The sequence below is a fragment of the Aquila chrysaetos genome, chromosome 21, assembly GCF_900496995.4.
Source record: "Aquila chrysaetos chrysaetos chromosome 21, bAquChr1.4, whole genome shotgun sequence".
Taxonomy (NCBI): Eukaryota; Metazoa; Chordata; class Aves; order Accipitriformes; family Accipitridae; genus Aquila; species Aquila chrysaetos.
Genome location: NC_044024.1, coordinates 11,448,078 through 11,475,374, shown reverse-complemented (window position 1 = coordinate 11,475,374; position 27,297 = coordinate 11,448,078). Strand labels below are relative to the sequence as shown.

The 27,297-nt window shown below is 60.5% G+C and overlaps 4 protein-coding genes across 13 annotated transcripts in view; 1 reads left to right on the top strand and 3 right to left on the bottom strand.

Annotated features, from left to right (window-relative positions):
- Positions 1-8,111, top strand: part of ZMYM3 (zinc finger MYM-type containing 3) — a 34,009-nt gene extending 25,898 nt beyond the window's left edge. For all 5 annotated transcript variants that reach the window (XM_029997048.2, XM_029997051.2, XM_029997049.2 and 2 more), the window contains 12 exons: positions 205-263; positions 670-838; positions 1,465-1,580; positions 1,736-1,910; positions 2,468-2,614; positions 3,441-3,544; positions 3,944-4,112; positions 4,234-4,385; positions 4,851-4,965; positions 5,867-6,121; positions 6,209-6,326; positions 6,740-8,111. In XM_029997048.2, coding sequence (XP_029852908.1) covers positions 205-263; positions 670-838; positions 1,465-1,580; positions 1,736-1,910; positions 2,468-2,614; positions 3,441-3,544; positions 3,944-4,112; positions 4,234-4,385; positions 4,851-4,965; positions 5,867-6,121; positions 6,209-6,326; positions 6,740-6,938 — 1,778 coding nt within the window. In that variant the 3' untranslated portion in view covers positions 6,939-8,111. The remainder of the gene's footprint in view (positions 1-204; positions 264-669; positions 839-1,464; positions 1,581-1,735; positions 1,911-2,467; positions 2,615-3,440; positions 3,545-3,943; positions 4,113-4,233; positions 4,386-4,850; positions 4,966-5,866; positions 6,122-6,208; positions 6,327-6,739) is intronic.
- Positions 8,112-8,462: 351 nt separating this feature from the next.
- Positions 8,463-10,241, bottom strand: LOC115333725 (gap junction alpha-3 protein-like). The gene has a single exon (XM_029997068.1). It carries the CDS (start codon positions 9,666-9,668, stop codon positions 8,694-8,696), a length of 975 nt encoding a protein of 324 aa, XP_029852928.1. The 5' UTR covers positions 9,669-10,241; the 3' UTR covers positions 8,463-8,693.
- A 120-nt stretch (positions 10,242-10,361) lies between these two features.
- Positions 10,362-13,445, bottom strand: GJB1 (gap junction protein beta 1). 3 transcript variants are annotated; one of them, XM_029997069.2, is made up of 3 exons: positions 13,347-13,400; positions 12,042-12,157; positions 10,362-11,335 (listed from the first exon to the last, which is right to left on the bottom strand). In XM_029997069.2, the coding sequence occupies exon 3, from the start codon at positions 11,321-11,323 to the stop codon at positions 10,484-10,486; it is 840 nt and encodes a 279-aa protein (XP_029852929.1). In that variant the 5' UTR covers positions 11,324-11,335; positions 12,042-12,157; positions 13,347-13,400; the 3' UTR covers positions 10,362-10,483. The 3 variants fall into 3 exon arrangements, with proteins under 3 accessions (XP_029852929.1, XP_029852930.1, XP_040975103.1); XM_029997070.2 differs by lacking the exon at positions 12,042-12,157 and having other exon boundaries at positions 13,347-13,445; XM_041119169.1 differs by lacking the exon at positions 12,042-12,157 and having other exon boundaries at positions 13,336-13,396.
- A 4,025-nt stretch (positions 13,446-17,470) lies between these two features.
- NLGN3 (neuroligin 3) overlaps positions 17,471-27,297 on the bottom strand; it is a 42,658-nt gene continuing 32,831 nt past the window's right edge. For all 4 annotated transcript variants that reach the window (XM_029997052.1, XM_029997054.1, XM_029997053.1 and 1 more), the window contains 2 exons: positions 20,697-21,486; positions 17,471-20,277 (listed from right to left, as the gene is read on the bottom strand). In XM_029997052.1, coding sequence (XP_029852912.1) covers positions 19,440-20,277; positions 20,697-21,486 — 1,628 coding nt within the window. In that variant the 3' untranslated portion in view covers positions 17,471-19,439. The remainder of the gene's footprint in view (positions 20,278-20,696; positions 21,487-27,297) is intronic.

Below are 27,297 nucleotides of genomic sequence, written 5' to 3'. Positions count from 1 at the left end.
ACATGGGAATGACTTGATTTTGGAGTTGTAGTGTCTTCTGAGCTGCTAGGGCTAGAGATTGTGGAAACATTAACTGTTCTGGAGTGGCCAGGAGCAGTTTCTGGGGAGCCTGTCCCTGCCTTCTGGCTGCTGCCACCACCAGTCCCAGCACTGGGACCTGTTGTCCCAGGAGCTCTTGAACTTAGTCATTGCTTTCTCTTACAGGTCAGACTTCAGAACCAAAACCACCTGCCCCTTCCCCACAGAAGGCAGAGACTAACATGGTAAGGCCTGTTGGAGGTAGGAGATTGCAAGATAGCACAAAGGGGCTGTCCCCAAAGAGAGGACAGATCTGCCATTGTTCAGGGAGATTCGGTTCTTCTACAACCTATGCATTTTAAGATGTCTGGGTAGTGGGAGCTGATAAGAGCTGCTGGGGAGGGCAGCATCAGCATATCTCCTGCAAGGGGGAAGAATAACCATTCCCCAGGAATCGGTGGGCTCCAGAATAGCCTGCCACTGTGGCACTGGCTCCTCTTTGCACGGTGCTTGTGTGTGTGTGTGTCTGTGTGTTGGGGACTGTCAGGCTCCATGAGATGCTTTGGGAGTCTCTCCAGCAGTACCTGTGGTTGGGAAGAGGTGGTGCTGCCTTAGGTGGACACCAACCTCTTGCTTTCTGTATTCCCTCAGCTGTCGGCAAAGGCATCCTCAGCACAGATGTCTCCAGCCGCACCTCCTCTCCCACCCCCTCCAGTTCCAGCCACCCCTCGGAAAAACAAAGCTGCCATGTGTAAACCACTGATGCAGAACCGGGGTGTTTCCTGCAAGATAGAAATGAAGTCCAAAGGCTGTCAGACAGGTAGGAAAACAAGACATAACTGCAGGATTACAGGGGCATTTTGGAAAGGCAAGTGGCATGTCCCTGATCCAGACTAAATGTGAATCCAGCTTGAAATGCTGTACAGAGCAGCTGGGTGTTTGGCACTGTGCTGAGGAGTCTCGGGGCAGTGCAGAGCACACATGGCAGGGCTGGAGGTAGGGAGCCCATTTCCATCAGCAGCAAAAGGAGAGATGCAGAGAGCACTGCAGCATGATCCCACCTCTTGTGGGACAACTCCTGTTCCTCTGGAGATCATCAGCTTGTCTGAGGGGCCATCTGCTGAGCAGGTTCCACTGTGTAGCTCCTGTTGGGCATGTGTGTATGGTCTGCAGCATATGCAAGGCAACTAGACCTCTCAGCAACGCCATGTAAGAGCAGGGCTTGCACCTCTGGCTGAGGCAAGCCTCTCTTGTTGCAGGGCTGTTTGGCTTGCTGCTGTTCCAGCTCTGCCCATGAGCCACAGAAGCTGGTGGCTGGAAGGGCCATGATGCTGGGTGGCTGGAAGAGCCATGGTGCTGGATGGCTGGGGGCATGACAGTGTGCAGCAGGGCTGGGTGGAAGACCTGCTGGGAGCAAGCTCACTGACGTACTTTTGCTGTTGTCAGAGGCTGACTGGAAGCCCCAGGTGATTGTGTTGCCAATCCCCGTCCCGATCTTCGTGCCTGTGCCTATGCATATGTACTGCCAGAAAGTACCTGTGCCTTTCTCCATGCCTGTCCCGGTAAGCAACACACTCCACTCACTCGTGTTCTCTTACTGGCTCAATCCTGCCTTGCTGCAGCCTCCCTGCTTCTCTGTTTGTCCTCTTCTCCTGCCTCTGCTTTTACGTCAGTCAGCTGAGTGTCGGTTTTCTGCGTGGTGTGCTGCTGTCGACAGGTGCCTGTGCCAATGTTCCTGCCCACCACGCTGGAGAGCACAGATAAGATTGTGGAGACCATTGAGGAGCTGAAGGTGAAGATCCCCTCCAATCCCCTGGAGGCTGACATCCTGGCCATGGCCGAGATGATTGCAGAGGCTGAGGAACTGGACAAGGCCTCCTCGGACCTGTGTGGTAGGTTCTGCCATGGCTTGGTCTCACCCAACAGCTGGGATCACGTGGGGTTTGCCAGCTCTTGGAGCTAGAGCATCTGCCTGGATCACAGCTCTCCCAAAGCCTTTGAAGAGGGAGCAGGGAAGAGGAAGTCCTCAACTTCTGCTGAGGAGGTATCAGGAGGGAAGAGTTGCAGCAGGGAGTAGTGTCTGTCACTGTCCCTTTTGGAGGTGCAAGTTTTGTGGCACATGTGCAGCACTGTTAGTTTATTCAGGTGGCTGTTCAGGCTCTTACCTAAAGCAGCTTCCCATCCAGAAGACTAGCAGTCCAGACCCCACAGGTCTTTTTACTTGGGGGCTGCATTCCTCAAGCCCCAGTGACTAGGGCTGTGGCTGGGGAGAGGACAAACATCTAATGTCTTGCTGTCCAGGGAAATCTGGGCAACGCAGATGTCATGGGGCTGCTCTGAACACAGGACTGTGCTGCAGGGAGCCTGACTTCATTTTCCAGCTGTCACAGGGAAAACAGACAAAAGACTTTCTTGAAAGTTGGGTTTATGATCTGCTTTTGCATTGCAGACCTGGTGAGTAACCAGAGTGCAGAGGGTCTCCTGGAGGACTGTGATCTGTTTGGACCAGCACGGGATGATGTGTTGGCTATGGCTGTCAAGATGGCAAATGTCCTCGATGAGCCGGGCCAGGATCTGGAGGCTGACTTCCCTAAGAGTAAGAGCTGGGTGAAGCAGGCATGCAGGGCTGTTCATGCTGCAGCAGGGTCCTCCCCGCTGCCCTCGGCTGACCGCTGCCAGCAGCATTAAGAGCTGTGTGAACTTACCTCCCCATGCCCTCTGACTGACCAGGCTTGAGGCCAGGAACTGAGAGTCTTGCAGCAGGGGTGAGGAGACCACCACTTTTGAAGGAGTGTGTGTTTGTCTAGACTAACTGACCTGTTGCGAACATGGGTCTGCAGAGAAGGGGGAGTGAGAAGCTGATTTTAACAGCACAAAAAGCAGGGCGCCGGCGCTGTTGTGCTTGTGGATGATGATTTCAGAGGATCCAGCAAGGTGAGAGAGAGACCTGGACAGGGCATGACAGGGAGACAGCAGGGAGACCTGGACAGGGAGAAAGCAGTATTGCTATGTGTCCATTAGCGGGCAGAAGGTGGAAAAAGAGGCAGGGACTTGCAGGAGCACAGCAGTGGTGAGGCAGGATGCTAGCAGCAAAGGACAGAGGATTGGGGTGCCTGTGCCAGGCTGTCCCCAGTGCTGGCCTGGCACAAGGGGATGAGGAATGTTCCTCAGGTTTGAAAAACAAACAAAAAACTGTCAGAGGGGAGAATGTGAGACTCTGGTTAGTTGAGAGAACTTAGCATCATCTGCCAGGGCTGTATTTCCTTTGTTGGGCTGTGGCTAAAAGTTCATGCCAGGCAGCGGTAGAGGGTGTGAAGTGTTGGGCTGTGTGTTCCCTCTTCACCTTGCTGTAAGAACCAGGCCAGCACAGGGGACAGGATGAAAAGTCTCAGCTGAGCCCTTCTGCCTGTGTTTTCTTTCAGACCCTCTAGACATCAACCCCAGTGTGGACTTCCTCTTTGACTGTGGGCTAGTGGGACCAGATGATGTGTCCACAGAACAAGATCTGCCTCGTGCTGTCCGAAAGGTGAGCTCTGTGTGGGTAATGCCTGCTTAAAGCTCTTTGGATTTGGAGTGAGAACTGCCATCTGGGACATACGAGGTGAAGGCTTTGGTGTGCTGGGGAGGTTGTGCCCTCTCCCTTCAAGGCATGCCTGGCCTGTGGGCCATTCCTTGAATGAAAATACTTGCCTGTCACTTTGGAGGAGCTTTGAATGCCACAGGTCATGTGAGAGCTGGCCTCTTTCCTGCCTGTGGTCCTCATAACTAATGGGCCTTGTTGGCTTGGCTGTCAGCAAAAGGATGCCTACTGGCATGGGCACAGGCACACTGGGAGGGAGCTGGCAGTCAGCAGGTCTGAGGGGTGGCCAGGGCTCTTGCATCTGTCCCAGGTAGGTGCCCAGTCTCACAGTACACCTCTCTGCAGGGGCAGAAGCGTCTGGTGCTCTCTGAAAGCTGTTCCCGGGACTCAATGAGCAGCCAGCCCAGCTGCACAGTGCTGAACTACTCATACGGTGTGAATGCCTGGAAGTCCTGGGTGCAAGCCAAGTATGCAGGGGGAGAGACCAGCAAGGGAGAGGAGCTACGCTTTGGCCGTAAGAGCCCTGTCTGGATGGGGTGGAGTGGCAGAAACCTCCCAGAAGCTGGGTCCCAGGGTTCTGAGGTGCTCCTGGCCTTGCAGGCTATTGTCTGAGGCTGCTGTGCTTGTTTCCATAGCCAAGCCCATGAGGATCAAGGAAGACATCTTGGCCTGCACAGCAGCTGAGCTCAACTACGGCCTGGCCCAGTTTGTCAAGGAGATAACACGGCCCAATGGGGAGCGCTACGAACCAGACAGCATCTATTACCTCTGCCTTGGCATCCAGCAGGTAAGGGAGGGCTTGCTGCCCTCAAGTCCTCTACAGCCAGACCTGGGGGTCAGATCTGGTGAGGGGAGCTTGTGCCCTTTATTCTGCCTTCTGGGGACCCAGAGAGGCTCACTGGACTGTCCTTCAGTGCCTCACCCCAGGATAGCAGCCTACGTGGTTCAGTCTTTGTTCCAAGCCCAGTGGGTAGGGTGGCAGCTATTCCCCAGCCTTGCACCCTTCTTGCACATCCTTGAGGAGGGCTGGGACATCTCCCCAGACTCAGTCCCTTCTTCAGCACCAAGTCTGCTTTGTCATGCTCTGGGGTTTTCCTCACAGCTCTCAGAAGTGGCTGGTTTTAGGATTCTGCCCTGCAGCTCTGGTTGTACAAGGAGGGGTGCTCTGCATGTGTGCCCTGGGCTCTCTGGGGAGGGTTTGCATTCCGGGTGCTGCCATGTCTCTCTTGACTGTGTGTTCTGTCCTTTCTAGTACCTGCTCGAGAACAATCGTATGGTGAATATATTTACAGACCTTTACTACCTGACCTTCGTGCAGGAGCTGAACAAGTCCCTGAGCGGCTGGCAACCCACAATCTTACCAAATAGTATGTGTTTCCAGAGTACCTTCAGTCACCACACACACCCAGTTTGTGCATCTAGCCTTGGATCCTCCAGTCTGATTGTGCTCCCCCAGCCTCAACCCTCTTCCTTGCCATAGGCAGCACAGTCCCGCTGTGTCCTGGGGTCGTACTGACCCATACTGACAGTGGAGCCAGCCTGGTTTACGCCTCAGCAGCTTCTGTTGCCCAGAGTCAGGCTAGCTGGGAGCAGAGCACAGCTTTGTGTCCTGGGACAGTTTGAATCTTTACAACACTTCACAGTGATGTCTCCACCCTTTGGCAAAGAGGATACCAAGCCAGGAGGCACACTGGCCCATGCCTTTGTGTTGCCAGCACATGGGCAAGCCCTGCACGCTGTGCTAAGTATTGGCCAAGGTTGCTGTGCTGCTGCCTTGTGAGGGAACTAACTTAGAGCTCTGCAGAGGCTTTTCATGATGGCTGTGATCTGGGCTGCCTTCCCTTCTGTGTTTTGTCAGTGGTTAGTTCACAGATCCAGCCTCACCTCTGCATACTGGCTGTCCCAGTCAGAGGCATTTGGCTGTGTGTCTTGGCAGGAGCTGGCCGTGTCTGTCTTGCCTGCTGCTTTCCCTTCATCTCACACTGAGTTTGGTGGAGCACTGACCTGGAGTTCACTTTGTGGCCATCTATAGGGATGAGCGGTTAGGATTGGTTTGGGTTCTGGCCTGTGGTTTGGCTGCACTCTGGGGTGGCTTGTGGCTGGGCAGAGCCAGCATCTAGCTCTGCTGATGGCTCTGGAGAAGTAACCTCGTAGAAAAGGGGATGTTGTGAAGCATCAGTCTTTTGCAGTGAGCTTGCCTGGGCAGGGTGAAGGGATTGCCACAAGGCCACTGTTGATGTGACCTGGTTCTTCCTCTGTGTGTTGCAGACACAGTTTTCTCACGTGTCGAGGAGGAGCACCTCTGGGAGTGCAAGCAGCTGGGCGTTTACTCACCCTTCGTGCTCCTCAACACCCTCATGTTCTTCAACACCAAGTTCTTCGGGCTGCAGACAGCGGATGAGCACATGCAGCTCTCCTTCACCAACGTGGTGCGCCAGTCCCGCAAGTGCACCACGGCCCGTGGCATGACAAAGGTGGTGAGCATCCGCTACTATGCTCCTGCCAAGCAGAAGAAAAGCCGAGGTAGGGTCTGATGGAGCATCTCTCTGTCCCTCCCCCTGCCTCCCCCATCAGGTCCCAGCTGTGATCCTGCTCTCTCCTCCTCTGCAGATGGTGGCTCTGGAAAGCGGAAGCGTGAGGAGGAGGTACCGATGCTGGAGCAGCGGGAGAACAGGATGAACCCACTCCGATGCCCAGTCAAGTTCTATGAGTTTTATCTCTCCAAATGGTGAGTCTTTCTTTGGAGAAGGGGCATGTGCCATTTTGGGGCCACCTCTTGGTTTTGGTGGGACCCTGTGGAGTGGCTGCTGCTCTCCAAACATTTGTACTTGAGTGTAAAGCCTTGTCCAGGGTCTGTGCTGTTTGTATAGACCATAGTTGAGAGAATACTTCTCTGCGGCCCCTTCCACTACTTGGCTCCCTCCAGACAGGCAGAAGCATGCAGTATGAGTTGTGGTGCTTGGCTGATTAGGGGCTTTGGTCCTGAGTGAGGAGCTGCAGACTCAGTTTGTGTCCTTGTCCTGCCGAAGGATGAGAGACTGTGACAAGCCTTGAGCCCCCCTTGATAACCATGAGTGTAGGCCAGGCTTTCTGAGCCCCTGGAGCTGATATCCCAGGGTTCACCTTCCTCTCTCTTTACAGTCCCGAGAGTCTGCGGAACCGCAACGATGTATTCTACCTGCAGCCTGAACGGTCGTGCATTGCCGAGTCCCCACTCTGGTACTCAGTCATCCCCATGGACCGGAGCATGTTGGAGAGCATGCTGAACCGCATCCTGGCCGTGAGGGAGATCTACGAAGAGCACAGTCGGCTTAGCAGCCTGGAGGATGACATGGACTAAGAGTGAGGTGCTGCCAGGCTGGCTGTGCTCCAGCCCAGGACACCTCGTCTCCCTGCCTCCTGCTGCAGGGCTGGGGCCATGCAGCATGGGAGGGGATAGTGCTGTGGCAGCACTGTCTATCGTTACTGGACTTGGACATCGCATCCTGCTCATTATGGGCCTCTCCTACGTAAGTGGCCCCTGCGCTCAGCCCTGCCTCCTGTCCTGGCTGCTGGGTGAGCCGTCTTCCCTGGGGCCAGTCCCCACAGCACAGGGGTGGCAGAGCCCCCAAGGCAGCTCCCCTTGCCCAGCCCTGTCCCCTGCTATTCCCAGCCCTGACACTACCCCCCCTCTCCCCCTACCCCAGTGCAGGAACCACACCATTCGGCAGAGTGCTGTCTGGGACCAGCAGCCCCGAGGCTTTTAATTCCCCCTTCCTTTAGCATCCCCTCACAAGGCTGTGGGTGGCACGGCAGGAACGGTAGCTCTGCTGCTGCAGCAGCATGGTGTTTTCAAGCCAGTGGGGAAGGACCATCAGCAGCCTGAGAGCTGTTGGGTCAGGAGGAGGGCTTGTTCGCAGGGGTGGGAGAGGTTTGGGCTGGCTTTGGGGAGCAGAGGAAGCTGGTGCTGGAATATGAGGGCAGAGACCCAGCCTTGCCACGGGGATGCCTCCCTTGAACGCAGCCAGGCCGCCTCCCTCAATTTTGTCAGTGTTTTCTGAGTCTGTGGAAAACTGATGGAGACAGGTCTGTGCCAGTGCTGCCCCTCTGTCCCCACTGTCCTGCATCCTAGCGTAATACCCCTCCTCAGTGCAAGGTGCCATCAGTGGGTCCCTCCGCTCTGGCTGGGGGCTTGGGCAGCTGCTGGCAGAAGTGAGGACCTCTGCCTGGCCTCCCCCTCCCTCCCAAAGCAGTGGGGTGCTGGCGCCCTGCCCAGGGCGAGCCTGGCTCTGGCTGCGCCGCTCCCTGCTGCCTCTTGCCCCTCCTTGTGTTCTGGTCAGTTTTCTTGAGCTGTACATGGGTCTCCTGTTGAGCCTGTATATATTGTTCTGGGCCCTGGCCCGGGGCCATCTGTTCTCTGTGTCCATGTGGAGAGTGAGCCACTCACCAGTCTTGTTGTAGTGATGCCAGGGCGGTAGGACTAACCCTGTGTCTCTGGAAACCATTCATTTCAAATAAAGATGCAGAAGACTTCTGGCAGCCCCTGCTTTTCTCCCACAGGCAGGCTGGGCACTGCAGGAGAGCAGGGCCAGCATCCCACTGCTGCCGTGCACCTCGCTCCTGTCCATCCCTGCCTGCTTGTGCTTCCTACCGTGTCTGGCCCCTGGTGTGCTGCCAGCTCTGGCATGCTATGATGGCCCCTGACCCCGTGCCTGCTGGTGCTAGCCTGGCATGCCCTGCCTGTCCCTGCCCTGCTTCTCCTTGCCTGTCCCTTGCCCGTAGGGCTGCCGCCCAACCCAACCCAGCAGTGGCCCTGCCCTGGCCAGGTGGGACAGACCGGTCGGAGAGCAATGCCGCGGTGCCCGTGGGCAAAGCAGGAGTCGAGTGAGGTGCAATGGGTGTTTATTTGCTCCCCCAGGGCTGACAGGACCCTGCCCCAGCCCAGCCCTACTACTCCCAGGAGCGCGGGGAGCAGCCAAGCCACGTTCCTGGGGCCATGCCCATCTCTTGTGCTGGCCACAGGGTCCATGCCACAAGCCTGGCAGGGCCTGGAGACAGAACCACAACTGTGGCCGCCCATGCATCATCCATCCCTGAGCATCCCAGCAGGCCACATTCACACTGCCAGGTCTGCAGCTCGCACCTTCCCGTGGGACCCACTGGCCCCCCCCAGCCATGTACCCGCCTTCCCCAGGGGTGCCAGGCCATGAGGTGCTCTGCCAGCAGCCATGGGGCTGCCACTGCTGGGTAGGGTGACGCGGGTGCTGTGGGTCCCCACAGGGCCACCAGGACTGGGCAGGATGCGGGACTTGGGGCCTGGCCCCTGCCAGCACTTGGTGAGACCCAGGTGATAGATCTCCACCAGGTTGAGCAGCAGGGACACACAGGCCACCCCTAGCATGAAGAGGATGAAGATGGTCTTCTCAGTGGGCCGGGAGATGTAGCAGTTCACGGTGTTGGGGCAGGGCCAGCGGCTGCAGGTGTAGAGGGGCTTCAGCTGGAACCCGTACAAGGCGTACTGGCCCACAATGAAGCCCACTTCCAAAAGAGCCTTGAAGACGACGTTGCAGACGTACGTCCTCAGGATGGCCCCGCGCATGCAGACCTGTCCCCGCGTGTCCCCCACAGGGAGCTGGGGCTGCCTGGGGCGCTGCCGCCTGGCCCCACTGCCAGCCCGTGCTGCTGCTTGCTGCTGTGCCTTCTCCTCCAGATGCACCAGGTGCAGGATGTGGCCCAGGTACACAAGGCTGGGGGTAGAGACAAAGATGATCTGCAGGACCCAGAAGCGGAGATGGGAGATGGGGAAGGTGCTGTCGTAGCAGGCGTTCTGGCAGCCAGGCTGCTGCGTGTCGCAGGAGAAGCCAGACAGCTCGTCGCCCCAGACCCGCTCAGCAGCCGCCCCCAGCACCAGGATGCGGAAGACGAAGAGGACAGTGAGCCAGACCTTCCCCACCACGGTGGAGTGCTCCTGGGCGCTCTCCAGCAGCCGCCCCAGCAGGCTCCAGTCCCCCATGGCACGCGTCACGGTGCCCTGCAAGACAGCCACCCTCCAGACACGACCACCCCACAACCTGCTGAACCACCACCCCATCCCCCGGCCCGGCGGGTGTGCAGGGACCCAACCTGGAGTGTCCCCACCCTGCGTCCCATGGGACCCCCTAACCTGTCGCAGGGAAGGCACCGGGAACAAAGACCTCTGATAGAAAGCAGCCTTGGCATGCTGGGAGCACCGTGGCAATCCGGCATGGGGACCCCTCACCGTTGGCGGGCATGTAGGACAGAGCCCGGTCGGCTCCCCTCAGCAGGGTGATGCAGGATGCTGCAGGGCCCCTTCCCGGCTGGTCCCCTGCTCCTCAGCCGGGTGTGGACAGGCCTGCCCAGCTCTGTCTGTCCATCCACCTGACGGTGGGCGAGGGGTTATTGGGGCATGAGGCAGCTGCATGCCCCATTGGCTTTCACTGTGACTGGCAGATGAAACAGCCACTGGGGAAACTTTTTCCCTCTATTTTTGGTCTGGGCACTTTTCTAAATATATGCGGGGCTGCAGGGGCTGGTGCTGGGGGAGCGTGAGCCCTTGTACACTGCTCAATGCCACCCAGGGGTCACTGCTCCTGCATGCCGGCTGCCAGGGTACCACAGCCGTGGCCCCAGCCCAGCCCGGGCACTACAGCCCCCACAACCCCTGGTGGCACCCACCTGGGCTAGGGTGCTTGGGGGGCACCCCACACTGGCACCCCAAGCCCCCGGCACATCCCAGCCGGAGCAGAAAGGAGGGAGGCAGTGCCTGAGAACAGACATTTAATGGCCCAAGATGCCCTCCTGGCTGTCCCATGGGACAGGGACAGCACAGGGCCGTGGGGTGGCTGTGGGGTGAGGGCAAGGGCTGGGGCCCCCATGGCGCTGGCCTTAGCAGGCAGAGCAGCGGTCGCCCTTCTCCTGCAGCCCGGGGTTGCGGCGCAGCATGTCCTTGAGGGAGCCATCCTGCTCTGTCAGCAGCTGGTTGATCTCATTCTGCTTGTACTCAGAGGAGAGCTTGTGCCCATAGAAGGAGCCCTTCCCCGACGAGGGGTTGGAGTTGTGCTGGCCTCGGCGGGCACAGGCTCGCACCACCAGGTAGACCAGCTCCGCCATGTTGAGGACTATGCAGATGCTGGAGGTGACCAGCATGAAAACGGTAAAGATGGTCTTCTCGGTGGGCCGGGAGATGAAGCAGTCAACAGTGTTGGGGCAGGGGTAGGCCTCACACTTGACCAGCCGCACCATCTGGTAGCCTGGGTAGAGCATGTAGAAGATGTACATGAACACAGCCTCGAAGAGCAGCCTGAAGACCACACTGCAGACATACGTCCACCACAGCGAACCTGATATGCGCATCTTGTGCTTCTTCACCTCCTCCATGTGCTTGGGATCTGCATGCCCCGTCAGCACCAGCAACTTCTTCTCCTGGTGCTGTTGGTAGGCCACGTGCATGGCCACGAGGAGGGCCGGCGTGGTGACAAGGATGAGCTGCAGGGCCCACAGACGGATGTGGGAGATGGGGAAGAAGTGGTCATAGCAGACACTGTTGCAGCCAGGCTGCTGGGTGTTGCAGGTGAAGGCGGATTTCTCGTCCCCCCAGACGCTCTCAGCTGCCACCACCAGCACCATTATCCGGAATATGAAGATGACAGAGAGCCAGATGCGCCCAATGGCAGTGGAGTGGCGGTTCACTCCACTCAGCACCGTGTAGAGGCCGGCCCAGTTCATTGCTCCTCACGTCTGCAGGAGCAAGCAGTGAGAAACAGTGTTAGGAGCAGGACAGTGTTAGGAGCAGGAAGGGCCCCTGGCTGAGAGCCACCACATCCCAGCCCTGGTGGCAGCAGCCCCAGGAGGGACCTGGGAGCAACTGGCTGCCGCAGGCCTGGTAGGTGGACAGCAGGATGGACGGATGGCAGGACAGCAGCATGGCTCCCACTGCTGTCACAGCTCAGGGCAGCGTTTTGGCCAGAGCAGATAGGAGACCAGTTGGCCCTGCAGTGTCAGCTACTCCTGCCCTGCCACACCACACTGGCACAGGGATCCTGACCCACGGCTGCTGCAGAGGATGGGGGGAAGCTCCCACACCTCTGCAGGGACCCCCTATCTTCACCCAGCGCTGAGCTCTCTGGCTAGGGATGGACCCAAGGAGCTCCATGGCTCCTCTGCACCAGCACCTCCCTGGCCTGGCCCTCATCGTCCCATTCCCTGCAGGAGTGGGGCTGGGGAGCCCCGAGCTGGGGGGACCCCTGGTACAGCCATGCATTGCCACCCTCCTAGAGCCGTCCCTGCCTGGGGAGCATGGGGTGACCCTGCACCCCAAGCACAGACCCCTGCCCCGCTGGCACTGAGCAGCCCCAGGAGCTGCTTCCCACCCCGAGCACAAGGCTTGTGGGCTGGGACCTGCCCTCCAGCTGCCCCTGGTGTGGAGGGTCCCGGCGGCGCGTACCTGCCGGTGAGGAAGGGTCCTCGCGAGCTGTCCCCAGTGGCCCCTCTAAGGTCTCATATCTCTCACAGGAGAGCTCTGCTCCGCCTGCCCTCGTCTCTATCCGCCACTGCCCTGCACTGGAAGTCATATGCTGCTTTATAAACTATTTACATACAATGGGGCCTTTATCGGCCCCTGAACAACACACTTTAGCATTCAGATCCAACGCCCTGACTTCCGCCCACCCCAACCAAACAAAGTGCCTGTGTGCTGCATTCCCGCTGCCTGGCCCTGCACCCACTCCCACTTCGCCCCGCGCCAACCACGGGTGCGCCTCCCCCCCCCCCCCCCCCGCGACTGCCAGCCATGGGGTGCTCATCACTCTGCCTGGTGGGACCACGCCACGGGCATCGCTGGACTGGACAGCCACCTGGGGTGCCTGGGGGTCCCTTTCCCAGGATGCATGGCAGAGCCCAGCTGTGTGCCAATCCCACATGGACGGCACCAGAGCTAGGGCCTGGCTGCTCCCCAGTGTGGCATTGAGCAGTCTATGGGGACCTGCAGGGCTGGGTGTGCTGGGTACAGCCCCCATGGGTGCCACCATGCCCTTGAGGCTCTGCTGCCAGGGGGTTGGTGCCAGCAGCAACGGCTGCGAGGTCGCTGGAGCTGCCCTGCATGTGCCCTGTCCTGTTAGGGACATGGGAAAGAGTCACCAGGGTGATGCTGGCTGTGTGCTAACGGGGGGTGCTGAGAACATGTGCTGCAGGGGCTGTGCTCCTCTCCCAGGACGGGGGCTACTGACGCTGCCCCACTGCTCGGACACGCTGGTAAGTGCAACAGCCCCTGTACCTGTGGACCCCCCTGTGCCCATGTCCCTCAGGGCTGGTGTCCCAAGCCACACCATCACGCTGTGCACCATCCATGTGGGGATGGTGCCACGTCCCTTGGGTTTTGTCCCCAGCCTCAGGTGGCAGCAGCACATCCTGTAAAACCTACCAGCTGGGAGCCTGCAGGGTGGGGAGGCAACAATGCTATCCCAAACACCAACTCCACCCCTCAGCCTAGGGTGCCAGCACCTGGAGCTGCGCAAATGGTAGTGGGCAAAGACCCTCCAATGAAGCTGCAGGGAGGGCAGCTGGTGCCCAGGCCACACTCTGCTCCTTGACCCACTCCCCCCATGGCGGCCAGCACTCCCAGCTCCCTGCCCTCCCTGGCCCATGGCCTAGCCCTTCTGCAGCCCCCACCCTGGACCCCCCAGTGCCCCCCCCCCCGGCTGGGGGACGTGTGGCCACCCCCACAGTGGTGCTGTGCTCACCAGGCTCTCACCTCAGCAGCAGGACAGGCAAAGCTCTCGGGGAGCGCAGCAGCCTCAGCCTCCAGCACAGCACCCTGGACTTTATACTGCCCTCTGGCACGTCACCCCCATCCCCTCCCAAACAGCCTTGCTCCTTCCAGGACTTGCTCCCTGCCAAGTAAATACCACAGGTGTGTCCAGCCTGTGCTCACACTGCCAAGGCACCCACCACCACCCACCAGCATGGCCAAGCATCCCCTGTGGACAGCCCAGGGGCCACCGCTGCACTGAGGCAGGGCCAGCCCCCCAGGATGGTCCCTGTGGGAGCTCTGTGGTCCCCCTGGCCATGCTCCCCTGCTGTGAGCATCCTCCCCACCACATCCCCTACAAGCTGGGCACATGCACCATGGCAGAGACCCACTCTCCATCCCGGGGGACAGCTCTGGGCAGTCCCAGCACCCGGACCACCTTGATCCGCTGCTGCAGGCTGCCAGCTGGGCCCTGGGGAGCCACCAACACCCTGTCTAAAACTGCAGCCGGGAAAGGCAAACAGCCTGTCAACGATTAACCCAGCTAACGGCCCCACTCCAAGGTCCTACCGCCCAGCACCCTGCATGGTGCCGCAGTGTGCTGGGACGTGGCGACCCTGCCCCACATTTTGGGGCCCCAGGGTGGGCTGCAGGACCCCGCACACCATCCCCTGCATGAGGATGGCAGTGGTGCCCCTGTCCCCCACATGAGGATGGCAGGGTGGCACTGTGGGGTGACGGGGGGTCCCATCGCAGTGTGGCGGGGGCGGTGGGCAGAGAGGGGCCGGGGATCGCCGGGGGTGCGGGGCGGGTGAGGCCCCCGATAAGCCGCCGGCTGAGTCAGCAGGGCCTGGCGGGGAGCGGCCGCAGCCGCCGGCACCGCCCTGGCCGCGCACCCGGGGTCCGGGACGCGCCGCGGGCCCCGGGGGGCCCTGCCAGGAGCGGGGTGCGGGGAGGGGGCAGGCGGAGGGCGGGCACTGGGAGGTGTCGGGGGGCAGACTGGTGGGGAGGTATCGGAAAGGGGCTAGTGAGGCCACGCTGGGGGGATGAGGCCGGGGGGGGGACGACAGGTTGGTGGGCAGTGGGGGATTTGTGGGCTGGGCTAAGTGGGGGGAAGCACTGGGGGGACTGGGAGACAGGCTGGGGGTCACTGGGGGGCTCCGGGAGGCAGGCCGGGGTCGGCCGGGCAGTGCGGGGCGCACGTGGTCGCCGCTCGCCGTGCCGGCTGCGCCCGGCCGCGGCAGCAGGTGGCGCTGCGGGGCCGGGCCTGGCTGGGGCGGGGGGTGGCGGGGCCGCCCCCTCCCGCGGCAGCACCCGGGGCGGGGGCTCAACGCGTGGGAATCCGCCTAAAAATGTAATAGAAATGGAGAAAAAACAGGAAGGAGGGAGGAGGAACCCGGGCCGTTGCTGTCCAGGCCGGTGCCCGCCCGGTGTCCTCACCGGGAGGTGACGGGAGGACCAGGAGGCCCGGGGATGGGCGGGAGCGCGGGCAGCACCCTCGCCTGTCCGGCGCTGCCGCTGACCGCCGTGCCCGGCCTCCGGGCACCGCCGCCCGTTCGCAGTAGGCAAAACTGTTGTGCAAAAGCCAGCGGTCAAGGACAGGCTGTACGAAGCAGCCGGGACCGGCGCTGCCTCCATTGGTCAGAAAACTGCCCCGTCCGCGACCACGTGGACCAGAAATGGGCTCTTTGTTAACCACGTTAACTGTGAGGCTAACTTGGTGTCTGAAGTCGCAACGAAGAGCTCGAGGGTATGTCGAAAGCAGACAAGCTGATGAGATGGGCAGGGCAACATCTGGATGGAGAGATGGGGGTGACACAGCTTCTGGCACCTTGCTGTGGTCAGAGATGTCACAGCCCAGCAGTCTGCGTTGGTACAATGGAGGAAATCAAGCTCCAACCATTGCTGAAACACCTTTGCTGCCAGGAGGAAAAGGGTGCTGCAGAACAGGCTCTCAGAGTCCCCTCTCCCCTGCCATCCTGCCCCAGGCCTCTCTGCCAGCCTGGATGAGCTTCTAGGCCCAGGATGACAGCAGCACAGGCATCCCTGGATCCAGGCTGCTTCCCTCAGAGAGACAAAACCGTCTGGTTTGAGTCAACTCTGCCAGGAAGGGCATTGGCAGCCAGTGAGCACAGAAATCCTTTGTGCCACTGCAGCACAGGGCAGAGGGAGTTGCAGCACTCAGCATAATGGCTTGCCCTGCCTGCCTGTGGGTCTGCTGTCCTGTGTCCTGGGCACATCAGGGGTGCGGGGACTAGGACCAGAACACCGTCCTGGTGATGCTGCTGGGTGGAGCAGCATCCTTACTGCTGGCTGTGGCTCCTGGAGCAGGCAGGGGCCAGGCACAGGTCACTCATCCTCTCCCCATGCCAGGGACACCTTTGCGGTTCAGTTCCCTTACACTTCTCTTTGCCAGCAGCCCTAAACATGTCCCCTGAAGCTGAGGATGTCCCACTGTCGTCACACAGATGTTGACTGCATGTACCCTCCAGGACACAGTGTCCCCTGGGCTTTGCCAGATCTCCAAAGAAATGCTGTTGATGGTCAAGGACACCCTGGACAGATGGCAGGCTTGGGAGTTTTGCAAAGGCGGTAGCATTAATAGTCTGTCACCAGCTTGCCCTTGGGGTCCTAGCTGGGGTGGCCATGCTGGCACATGGGGACAGCAGGCAGCTGGGGCCTTGCAAAGATAAGGAGGGGGACAGAAGTGCAGTGCAAGCCCCTGTTCTGGGACATAAAGGCATCTCCCCTTCAAAAGGGCACTAGGCACTGGGCAGTCACTGGGATGGGCCACTGGCTACCAGGCAGGGCTGGCCCTGCTGCTCGCACCTCAGCAAGTTGGCTGCAGTTGGAGCTGTGCTGTATAGCACCCGTATTTCCATGGAAACCCAGCCCGGTGGCCTCATACAGGTTTTTCATCTTGGTTCCTCTCACAGGGTCCTGGGGCTGCCTGGGTCAGACCAGAGGGGCCAGCAGTTGGGGCAGTGCTAGATGGGGCTGCAGGTCAGGGTTCAGGGTGGGCAGCCTTCCCCCTGCCCGGAGACCAGACCAGGGACCAGCTCTGCCTGTCAGCATGGAAAAGCTGGGGGGAAAGCAGCCCCGTGCCCTGGGTGGGAGTCCCATCAGCCCATCGGAGTCCCATCGCAGCTTGGCTCTGCTGCTACCCATCCCAGGCACTCCGCAGGACCCCTGCCTTTGGCGGCACAGCACAACATGGTACAGCGTGCTGCCTGCCTCCGGCACTTTCCCCACCCCCTCCATCTGCCCCATGGCGAGGGGCCTGCCACCATCCCAGGCTGGTGCCCCCAGGCCATGCCCACACTGCCTGCCATGTGCTGCAGCTCCAGGACACAGGGCATAGGCTGGCAAGAGGCTGTGGGACCCCCACACTGGGCAGCACCAGGGGCCATGGGGGGTCCAGCACAGGAGTTGGAGCACGGTGCTGAGCAGAGTGATATGTGCCGGTGGCACTGCAGCTGCAATGGGCCCCTGGGAGAGCTGGACAGAGCCCCCCCCCCCCCCCGGCCCCCCTGCAGCCCCCTGCCTGTCTCCCACCTGCCCCCCCGGCCCCCCCTGGCTTGCGGCCTCGGCCCTGGCTCTGCTGCCTGCACGCAGCCTGGAGGCGATTCAGGCCCTATGCCTGGTTTCCATGGCAACTCCAGTTGAAATTACATTAAAAAGAAATGAAACCAGCAGCTTTTCTGGTTGGCAAGCAGGGGGAGGGGAGCTGGGCTGGGAAAGACAGGGAGGGGGAGTTCGGTGGGAGGGGGCTGTGGGGCAGATGAGGTCCCACATGGGGTCCCAGTGCTGGGGGGGAGGCCCGGCAGTGCTAGGGGCATGCGGGGACCCCCCCTGCTGTGGCACCCAGTGTTGGCAATCCTGGGTCGCATGGTGCTGGTTTGCATGCGTGTGGCACTGGGGGTCCGGCACCCCAACCTGGTGGGGTGATACCGCGGTCCTCCTGCTGCCTCTGTGGGGTGGGTGCCAGGGACGTGGGAACCATCCGGACCCTCTGCCAGCAGGCATGGCCATGGTCAGGGTGGCTCTGAGCCAGCACAGGGCCACTCCACCCAGCCTGGGAGCCCCCGGCCCCTGCATGCTCCAAGAAGAGGCAAGACACACCACTATTAAAAATATCACTTCTGTTTTATTTGGAATTTGTTACTCTGCGCGGGTGACAGGGTATAAATACATTCTCCAACGAGCATCCTCACCCTCAGCCCTGCCTGGGGTGGGGGCAGGGGCCAGGGCAGGGTGCAGGGCCGGGGGTGTGCTGGCCCCAGGCAGTAGGGCCAGCCGGCACCGGTGCGTCACGGCCGCCAGCATGGGCAGCGTCTGCCAGCCGGACCGTCTTGCACAGGGACGAGGTATGGTGTCCCCACAAGGACCTGTCCCTTCCTCCTGCCTCCCTAGGCCCTGGGTGCCAGCGCCCACTGTGGGGGCTGAGACTGGGTTGCCCCACATGGGCTCCCAGGCAGCTCCTTCTCCACGCCCAGCTGCACTGAAGCCCATTGCCTTGAGCCTCGCTACCCGCAGCCACATGCGGTTCAGTGGCCGCCACCAGCCCAGCAGGTGCCCCAGCCCTGGGGCAGGAGCTCCCAGCCCCATGCAGGCTGCATCACCCCCAGTCGAGCAGTACCTGCCCAGGCATCTATCCTGGCCGCATGCCCTGGACACCAGAGCTGGGGTCACCCCGCAATGGGGGAAAGGCCCCAGTGGGAGCAAGGTGGGAGGCAGAGTTGCTGTTGGTGCGCAGCTCACCCTGCTCCTGCCAGCCCCACAGTGCTGCCCACCCCTGCCACAGACTGCAAACTGCTGGCTCTGCTTTCGGGCAGCGGCACAGGCACGGAGGTCACAGCACGGCCTTGGGCTAGTGGTGAAGGGACATGGGATGCTCCTGGGGGAGCAGGGCAGGGTGGGGACCACTGGGACACGGTGCCAGGGTGATGCCCTGGGTTGATGGGGGTGGGCAGACAGTGCTCACAGTGGGTGATGCCCTGGGTGGGTGGCACTGGCTGGTGATGGCAGCGGGGTGGGCCGTGGCAGGGGGTGCTCGCGGGCGGGCCGTCGGGTAGGCTATTTGGCTGAGATACATGGGCATGGGCAACAGAGGAGGGAGAATATCAAAAAATACAAAAGAGCGCGGCCCTGCAGCGCAGGAGGCAGTGCCCTGCCTGGTGCCCGCCCGCGGCAGGCGGGGGCCGCGGGGGGCCAGCACCGCGCGCACACGCTGGCTTCTAACTGGCTTTTTATTTTATATCAAGAACACTTGGTTTTAAAATCTTTACAAAGGACAAAACGCGGCGACTCCGTTAGTGTGTAAAGAACTAAAGATCTGCTTAAAAAACGTCTCTGCAAAGAGAAACGACTGACACAAAAGAGATTCTCTGCAGCGCAAAGAGGGGCAGAGGTGCCAAGTCTCCAGCCCAGGACCCCACTCCCAGGGTTCCCGGGGTCCTCAAGCCCCGGCACTGGCCCCAGTGCCCGCACCCAGCATGAGGCCGGGTCCCCAGACCCTGCCTGCTCCCTCTGCCTATAGCACCATGGCCCAGGGCCACTTCTCAACACAGTGAAGGAGCCTTTTCCAGGGCACTCGGGATGCCAAGCCACCTGGGGATGCCCAGGCACTCGCCAAGAGGGATGCCTGGCCCTACTCCACATCAGTCCTGGGGTGCTCGGCGGGCAGAGCACTGGGGATGCAATTCCCCTGCGGGGAGGCATAGCCCGGTGTGGGGAGCCCCGTGGCCATTGCCAGCGAGGTCCTCCCCTGCCTGCCCGTGCCAGAGCATGGGCACAGGGGCTATGCTATGTCACCCCTGCACCCCACTGGCACCCCGGGGTGACCCACGGGGCCCTCCAGCCAGAAGCCGGGAGAGTCAAAGCACTTCTCAAAAATTAGCTAGGAACGAAAGAAAGCGCCAGGGGGAGAGCAGGGCATCCGGTCGTGCCGGGACCCTGCAGGTCTCCGGGCTCAGTGCCACACTGTCCATGGGCGCTGCCCCTCTGTCCGGGGGCTCCATCTGCCCCGCTGGTCCCTCTGCCAGTGTCTGCTGCGTGCGTGTGCGTGCGTGCATGCGTGTGGCCAGCGGCGGGCAGCTATACCCTGGTGGTGGAGTGTGAGTGCGGGAGCCCTGTGCTGTTGAAGCCGGCGGTGAAGGTGTTGTAGGGGTGCAGGGTCTGCAGCCCCACCAGCGAATTGGGGATCATGGTGATGGTGTTGGGGGTCATGAGCGGGATGTCATCTGGAGAGCGGCGCAAGGTGAGGGTGTAGTCGGGCAGAGCGGCCAGGCGCAGGGCGTCATGGGGTGGCACAGCCTCACACTCATGGTGCCCCTGGCTCACCTGCAAGGAGGGCATCTCCTCATCGGGCGCGTGGGCGATGTCATTGGCGGCGCCACGCTGGGGGCTGGGCTGCCGGTGTGTGTCCTGCCGGCGCTTGTCCTTGCGGTAGTAGAGGGCGGCGAAGGCCAGGATGTTGAGGAAGAGGAGGGAGGCCCCCACCGCCACGGTGACGCTCAGCTCGGTGGAGTAGTCACGGGGGCTCTCAAGCAAGGTGCCCGCCTCCTGCTCTGGGCTCCAATTCTCCTTCCCGTTCTCACTGTTGTAGGCGGGTGAGATGGCGGGGCGCTTGGTGGTCCAGATTTTGCCATTGGGCCGGCGGGTGATGTGGGAGTTCTGCGTGGTGTCGGGCGGCGGCACTTTGGTGGTGGTGGAGGTGTAGTGGAACATATCATGCAGGTTGTACAGGTGGGGGACCAGGTGCTTCCAGAAAGCCACCTTGGTGGCCCGGTAGTGGTCACGTACCCGTGGCTTCAGCCCGATATGCAGGTATAGCTGGTCACGGGGGTTGTACTTGGACCAGGCCACCTCTTCAAACCGGTTGGGCTTCGTGTGGATGAACTTGGTGTCCTGCGGCACCGGCTGGTTGGGGTCCCTGCAATACACAGGCAAAACAGAACTAGCACTGGGAAAAGCCAGAGAGGCGAGAAGGGAGAGCCGGATGCAGAGAATGGAGGCTGGGGGGACCTTTGCCAGTGGTGGCTGGCAAAAGGTCCTGCACGGCTGGGAAGCACCCCAACTCTGGGTCAAGTCTCACCCATGATAACCATGGCCAACCAACCTCCCCACCCCTGTGCTTGGCTGGGTCCTGTCCTGGGGGCTGGCTGCACTCTCAGCTTCTCACTGTGTGGTTGATGACCTGACCCTAGTGAAGGTGCAGCACACGGACCTCTGGGCATGGGGGGCTCAGTGTCCCACACCAGGCGTGACACCCCCCTCCACCACAGCATGGTCCCAAGGGGTGCAGCTGCAGTCAGTGCAGACCCCCCATGCACAGTACCCACCCCTACTCACCCGGTCTTGGCAAAGTTGGTCCAGTAGGTCATGACGACGGCGCTGAGCATCACGTCGTTCTTGGAGAAGTTGCAGGGGAAGAGGTCTGTGGGGCCAATCATAGGGATCCCGAACACGTAAGGCACCTCATCCCCGTGGGCCGCGTCGGACCACGCAGGCTTCATCAGGCTCTGGCAGTGGTGGTAGAAGGCGTAGAAGTAAGTGGGGGAGCCATAGCGGGCATGCAGGTCGGCCGTCACCACCGATGGCTCTACCCACTGGTGGTCAGTGAAGAGGGCCACCAGAGTCTTGCGACGTGTCTCAGGGTTGTCCCTGTCGGCCCAGTCTGTGTACATGAACTTGATGGTCTCCCGTAGGATGTCCTTTCCCTCGGGGTAGCCGTACAGATTGTCTACAAAGTTGGAGACTGAGTAGTCAAAGTCACTGCCTGAGACACCGTCCTCAGGGTCCACCACGCCCTCCACAAACTTCAGCCCCTCGCCCTGGTTGACCCCTAGCATGATATCGTAGTTGAGGAACTCGCCCTGCTCCATCAGGATCTCCGGGTCGTCTGGGATCACATCCCCATCAATGACCGGCCCAAAGGCCACATGGTAGCGAGCCGGCTGGATGTCTTGCTCCACCAGCTCCTTGGCACTCTTCTGCCGCAGGCAGTCCACCATGTCCACCGTGTCCAGCACGTTGCAGCCCACCTTGTCGGCCAGCATGCTGGTGTACTTCACAGGCTGGTAGTTCACTGCCCAGCTGGAGAGCGCAGAGCCGCTCTGGATGATGGCTCTCTGGAAGAGACCTGCAAGACAGGCAAGGAGCAGAGAAAGCTCGCAGCAGGGTGAGCGCTGTTCCAACACCGCAGCACTGCAGTGCAGGATGCAGGGTGGAGAAGGCATCGATGCCCTTGGACCTCTGCAAGGACCCTGTGCTCCAGCCCACACCGGGTCTTGACCCCGGGCTGAGCTCCCCCCTGAGCTGGGTTCGCACAAGGGGCTCAGCTCAGGGCCACCACGAGGGTGGCAGGGTGACAGCTGGGCATGCAGTGGGTGCTCCTGGCAGCAACCAAGGGCTGCTGTGCTCCCCGGGGATCCCATTGCAGGGGATGGCCCAGCATCCCTTTGTCCCAGCATCCCTTTGTCCTAGCATGGGGAGGAGAGGGGCCATAGCTGTATCACAGCCTGGCCTTAGCGAGCAGCCTGCGCTGTCCCAGCCACCCCAAGGACGTGTTGCCTGAGCCCCTGAGGGGCACACGCTGCCCCCAGCTCAGCGCCATCCTCCAGCCCAGGGTGGCGCTGGCTTCACTGAGCAGCCAGGCTGCAGGCTGGCAGCAGCGGGAGGGTTAACGCCTGCTCGGGGACACTTAACCCTGCATGTCCCACCCCACGGCTTTGTCAGGGTCCCCCTCGTCCCCCTCCCTGCTACTTCCTGCCCAGCTGGGGCTGCTTGGTGCCAATCCGGCCCCACAGGAGCACGCTGCCAGATGCACAAAGAGGGCCTTTCTGCCACCAGGAACACAGAGGGAGTGGACTTTCGCCCTGGAAAACGGGGCCACAAAGGCCCTGGCCCAGGCAGAGGAATGTGTGGCTGTGCTCCAGCCCTATGTCAATGGCACTTGTGCTCAGAATACAAAAGGCGGTGAGGAAGCAGAGCCTCCGGGGCAGTGAAAGGCAGCCGGGCTCAGGGTGCATCCTGGGGTCCCTGCTCTCCAGCCAGCCCTCTCCTGCACCCTGAGTGCTGCCTGCACCCCCGCTGGACCCTGGCACTTGCTCACTGTGAGGGACTGTCTCAGGCAGTCCCTGAATAGTGCTGGCGCAGCAGTGTGGTGGCCACAGGGCTGCCCCTGGCCCCCTGAAATGCAGAGTGCCTGTGTGAGACACTCTGTGCAGCCAAGGCCATGCCACTCTGCAGGGGAGCATGCACCATCCCGCAGCAGAAGTGTTTGGAGGCTCCTGGCTCCCGGCCACCATGTCCATAGCTCTTGTCTGCACGCACAGTCCCCGCTCTGCCAAGTACCTGACGTACAGTCCCATGAGCTGGGACAAAAAGAAGTCACAAGCTCTGTTTGTCACCTCCTGGTGCCCTAGAAAGCTGTACCCAGCCTACGGGCTGGAGACTGGCCATGGGTTTGCTTGCTCTGCACCATCATCCACGTGCCAAAGAGCCAGGATAGGAGTTCCCTGGCTCCCAGGAGATGCTGTCCCAGCAGCAGCTATTGCTGCCTGCCAGCAGCATCACTTCCCAGACAGACCCACCAGGCAGGGCCCTGCCCCTGCCCGCTCCTGCCTGGGGAAGCACAGGCAACTGGTGTCACCAACAGCTAGTCACATCCCTGACGGAGCCCCTTTGCTGTGTCTCTGCATGGTCATGTCCTGACCCAGGAGGACCCAGGAGTCTGCGAGAGCCCAGACCTGCCACATCCTCCCCCTCCATGCCAGCACCCAGCTGAAGCCCAACAAGCACCCCGGGGAGGCATTGCCACGCTGCAGCTCACCCCAGAGCCCTCCAGCCTGCTGGGCCCCAGGGAGGAAGATGCAGCTTTGCCTTCCCTGCCTGTTCCCCTCCAAGGTGAGGGTCCCAATGCACCCCACATCCTGCAGAGCTGGCTGCCACAGCACAGCAGAGCCAAGCGGTGGGACCAGGGCTCTGCCAGAGGGTGCCCAGTGCTGCAGGCTGTGGCCAGCTCCTGATTTCCCCTTTGCTTTGCACAGTAGCTGAGACTGGAAACACCTCTGGGATTGTCTGGGCCAAGCCCTGCCCAAAGCAGGGTGCTGGGTGCCTTGTCCAGCTGAGGTCTGAGCATCCCCAGAGCTGGCAGCAAAGGGTGGCAGCCCCCATGGAGCAGGAGATGGGCCAAACAAAGCACAAGCGGTTTGCCCGGCAGTGACTCCTCCTGCCCCGGCATGGCCGGCTGGAGAGAGAAGCAGCACTTTGGTCGTTGGTGAGGAATCCACCCAGCTACAAGGGCTGAAGCTGGCAGGGGAGACGTGGGTCTCCCCAGCAGCCAGACACAGCGTGTGCTGCACCAGCCTCCAGTGTCTCCCTCTTGCAGCGCCTGGCAGAGCAGCCACAAATTAGCAGCTTCATTAATAGCTCTCGATCACTATGAGTTTTATTTTGATGCGATAAAAACAAACCCACCTGGTCTGCAGGCTGCATCTTAGTGCAGTTCCCCTGCTGTGCTCTAGAGCTGGCTGCCCGGTCCCCAGGGAGATGGGTGCTCCAGCGCAGGGGTATTTTTGAGGGCATTTTTATGGCCATTTGCTTTTATGCAACACTGGCTGCAGGACCGAGTGCTCCCCTCCAGTCTCATGGCATTTACAGCCGGAAGCACCTCCCCTGCCACAGCAGCAAGGGTGCCAGGCACCCAGCACTGCTGCGATGCAAGGGGGACCACACCACAGGCATTGGGGCTGGATGGGGCAGCAAAGGACATGGCACGAAGGTGCAGGGTTTAGTGGCAGAAAGCCTAGTGTCACCTGAAAAGTGCTATACTGGCATGACAGTATTTTTCGTGGCTGGAAAGTCAGGGAGCAGCCCCTCCAATCCACCCCCAGCCTCTCTCCGTGCTGCTCCCTCCATCCCAGGTCCGTACAAGCGGTTGGGGTCACCTGGGCAGCCAAGCACACAGTCCTGCTTCCAAAAAGGTGTCACCATCTGCCTCGAAAACCAGTCTGCAGCCTGGGGCCTGCCCTGCCACAAGCACCCAATCCCAGAGAGGAGACTCCTGGACCGAGAGCACCTCCCTGTGATCCTCACATGCCTCCCAGGCACTCCCGTAATGGAGAGGAGCACCCTAAGAAGCATCACAAATGCATTACACTCAGCGTCCCCTCCCTGGCCTTTCACGCTCAGTATGGGCAGAGAAAACCCTTTTTCCTTCTGCAGGAGCTTTCAGCTTGTAAGACTCCCCAGCCATGTGCCCACACTGCTCAGGGTGCCTGCACAAGGGCAGGAGGAGGACATGCAGAGCTCCAGGTATCCACACAGGGATGGCATGGCCCCACATGGGCCCCTGCAGCTGCAGAGCATCCCCTGCCTTGCCCGCTGCTCAGAAATGAGTCTGCAAAGATCTACCCATTCTACGCTACTCAATTTACCATCTAACACAAGTGAAGCATCCTCTCACTTTAGCTGTCGAAAGCATCTTCTCCTGTGGGCTACAGAGCTGCTGCCTGCCCCGCACAGCTCTGGGTAGCTGGGAATACTACCCCAGGAACCCCAAAAGCAGTGAGGGCAGCCCTGGTCCTGCCCTACTCTGGCATTGCAACATCGGCAGCAGCTCTGTAGGTATAACTCACATTTTCCATGTTCTCGAGTTCATTGTAGTCTAATACCTGTTAATATTTGTCCAAGTCACCTGAAGAGGATGGGGCAACAGCCCCAGGAGCATCCTGCTCAGGAGCTGGCACGGGGAAGCAGGATGACAGAGGGACTGGCTTCAAGCAGCGGGCACTCACGCAGGAGCACGGACTGAGCACAAGTGTCCTGAGCAACCTGGGGTGGCAGGGAAAAGAGCTTACCCAGAACAGATGTGTCCTGAGCAAGCAACACCAGCTCCATACACACTGCTAGGGCTGGATCACTTCAGCTTTACCTGCCTTTTTGTTTCTCCCTGCTTTACTCAAACATGGCAGGGCACCAGCAATGGTGACAGCAGAGCCAGCAGGCTGCGGGGCAGTCATGGAAGACCAGGGACCACCATGGTCTTAATGTATGAGTGCCCAAGCTGTCAGCTTTTGGGAAGCAGCTGCCCACCGGGTCTAGACATGCCTCTGTTGTCAGGTCTGTGGGGCAGAGCATCCTCCAGACCTCTGGTCCTTGGGGCACCAAGGGGAGCCCAGCAGTGGGAGCAGCTGCCCCAAGAGCAGGAGCACTCTGCACAGGGTGGGTTGGTGCTGGCTGTGCCACGGGCTCTGGCACAGAGGGAGCATGGGTCACTGGTGGGCTCCAGAGCCCACTTGTGATATCCCACCACCCAGGAGGCTCTGGTGCTCCTCTGCATACTCTGATCCCATGGGCCATGGTAGCATGTCTCAGCCTCTCTGCTTCAGCTCGCTGGCCTGTCCAAGGAGAGGCTGGCAGCTAGCTGCAACTGCTGGGCACCCTGATGGGCAGCAGGGATGGGTGTGGAGGTGTGGGCAGCCGGTCAGCCCCACTCTTGGCCCTGAGGAAGGTCCATCAGTGGGAAGCAGAGCCCAGCAGATGGGTCTCTGCGTGGGGGTGGGCTCACTGTGGGGCAAGTGGTTTGCTGGAATCATGCAAGTTTAACCAAAAGGGCAGCTGGAGAAATCCAGAAGAGAGCTGTTTTGGGCTTGCCTTTGACTCCATGGTCGACTGCCAGCATCCTATGAGCCCTGTGCCAGGTCTGGGCTCAGCAGGCTGCTGCCCTTCACTCCCTACCATGAGCACAGGCTCTGTCACCTCTCACCACAGCTTACACCAGCCTTGTGCTGCCCACAGCACCTGCAAACCTCCACATTGAATACTACCAAGCAGACTGTGATGCTGGTGCTGGTGCAGCCACCTTCCAGCAGCCTGGGCTGAGATCATTCCTGCTTTCAATATTGGGGCAATCAGTCCATCAACAGCTCCCAGGGCTGGAAGAAGGCTGCCCAACTTTGCTGGCAGCCTGGCCAGCACCAGCCTCCTCCCATACACCCTCTGCCATGCCATCAGCTATGCTGAGGTTCTGAAGGTCTCCTTCATTCCTGTGCAGTTTCCAGGCTGTTGAGCAGGGCTGCAGCTCTTTGCAACAGCTTCAGGTGCAATTTTGTGTGTGCCTCTGATGTGCAGATTCATGCCTGTGTCCACTGCCCATACATGTCCCCTTCTCCCCTGCACCACGCTTGGGGACACAGCACTGGAAGAGGGCTGCACCCTCATATAAAGTCCCTGTGACCAAGTCCCTGGCAGGCTGGTCCCCTGTGGACCACGTCCAGTTCAGGCATTGCTCCTGTGATTTCCTTTAGGAAGTTTATTGAGAACACCTCCACTCCCATGGTTAATTTTCCCCTCCTCCCCCGCCATGCTTAATGTAAATGTCTTTGCAGGTGGTTTACATGCTTTTGCTCTTATGACAACACAATCTTTTAGCATAAATAATTCCTTTCTTTATCTAGAGTAAACACTGCCATATTTACAGGTATCAGTCATATCACTTCCACTTGTGTTTTGCTAGTCGCAGCACTTCCAGCTCTCCCAGTCTCACAAGATGGGGCCCTCCAACCCTCCCCAGGCTCAGGTCTGGCTTCCCCTCTATTCCACTATGAACGCCTTTCCTAGCACTGAGACCTGTGCTCCCAGTGCCCTGCATGATGCCCTACACGCCCTCCACACCTGCACATGGGCAAGCCTGGGCACCTGGGCACGGTGCCGCAGGAGGCGTCCCCACCTCTCCCCACACCCAGGTGCTGGCTCCAGGCTGCAGCCCTGTGCACTGGGAGCACCAGCTCCATTCCTGGCTCCCAAGTGCTCTGCTGCTGGCCTCTCCCTGCCCACAATGAGGTTTTGCTTCCCAGCCCTGGGAAAGGCTCTCAGCAGTGACTAATTAAAAAGCAGCCCTGACTTTGCTAGGGTGGCTGGCAGTACCCGGGTGGGCTCCCTTCCCCAG

Coding starts and splice junctions, on each gene's coding strand:
- LOC115333725 (XM_029997068.1), bottom strand. CDS start 9,668: ATGGGGTGGTGGTTCAGCAGGTTGTGGGGTGGTCGTGTCTGGAGGGTG.
- GJB1 (XM_029997070.2), bottom strand. CDS start 11,323: ATGAACTGGGCCGGCCTCTACACGGTGCTGAGTGGAGTGAACCGCCAC.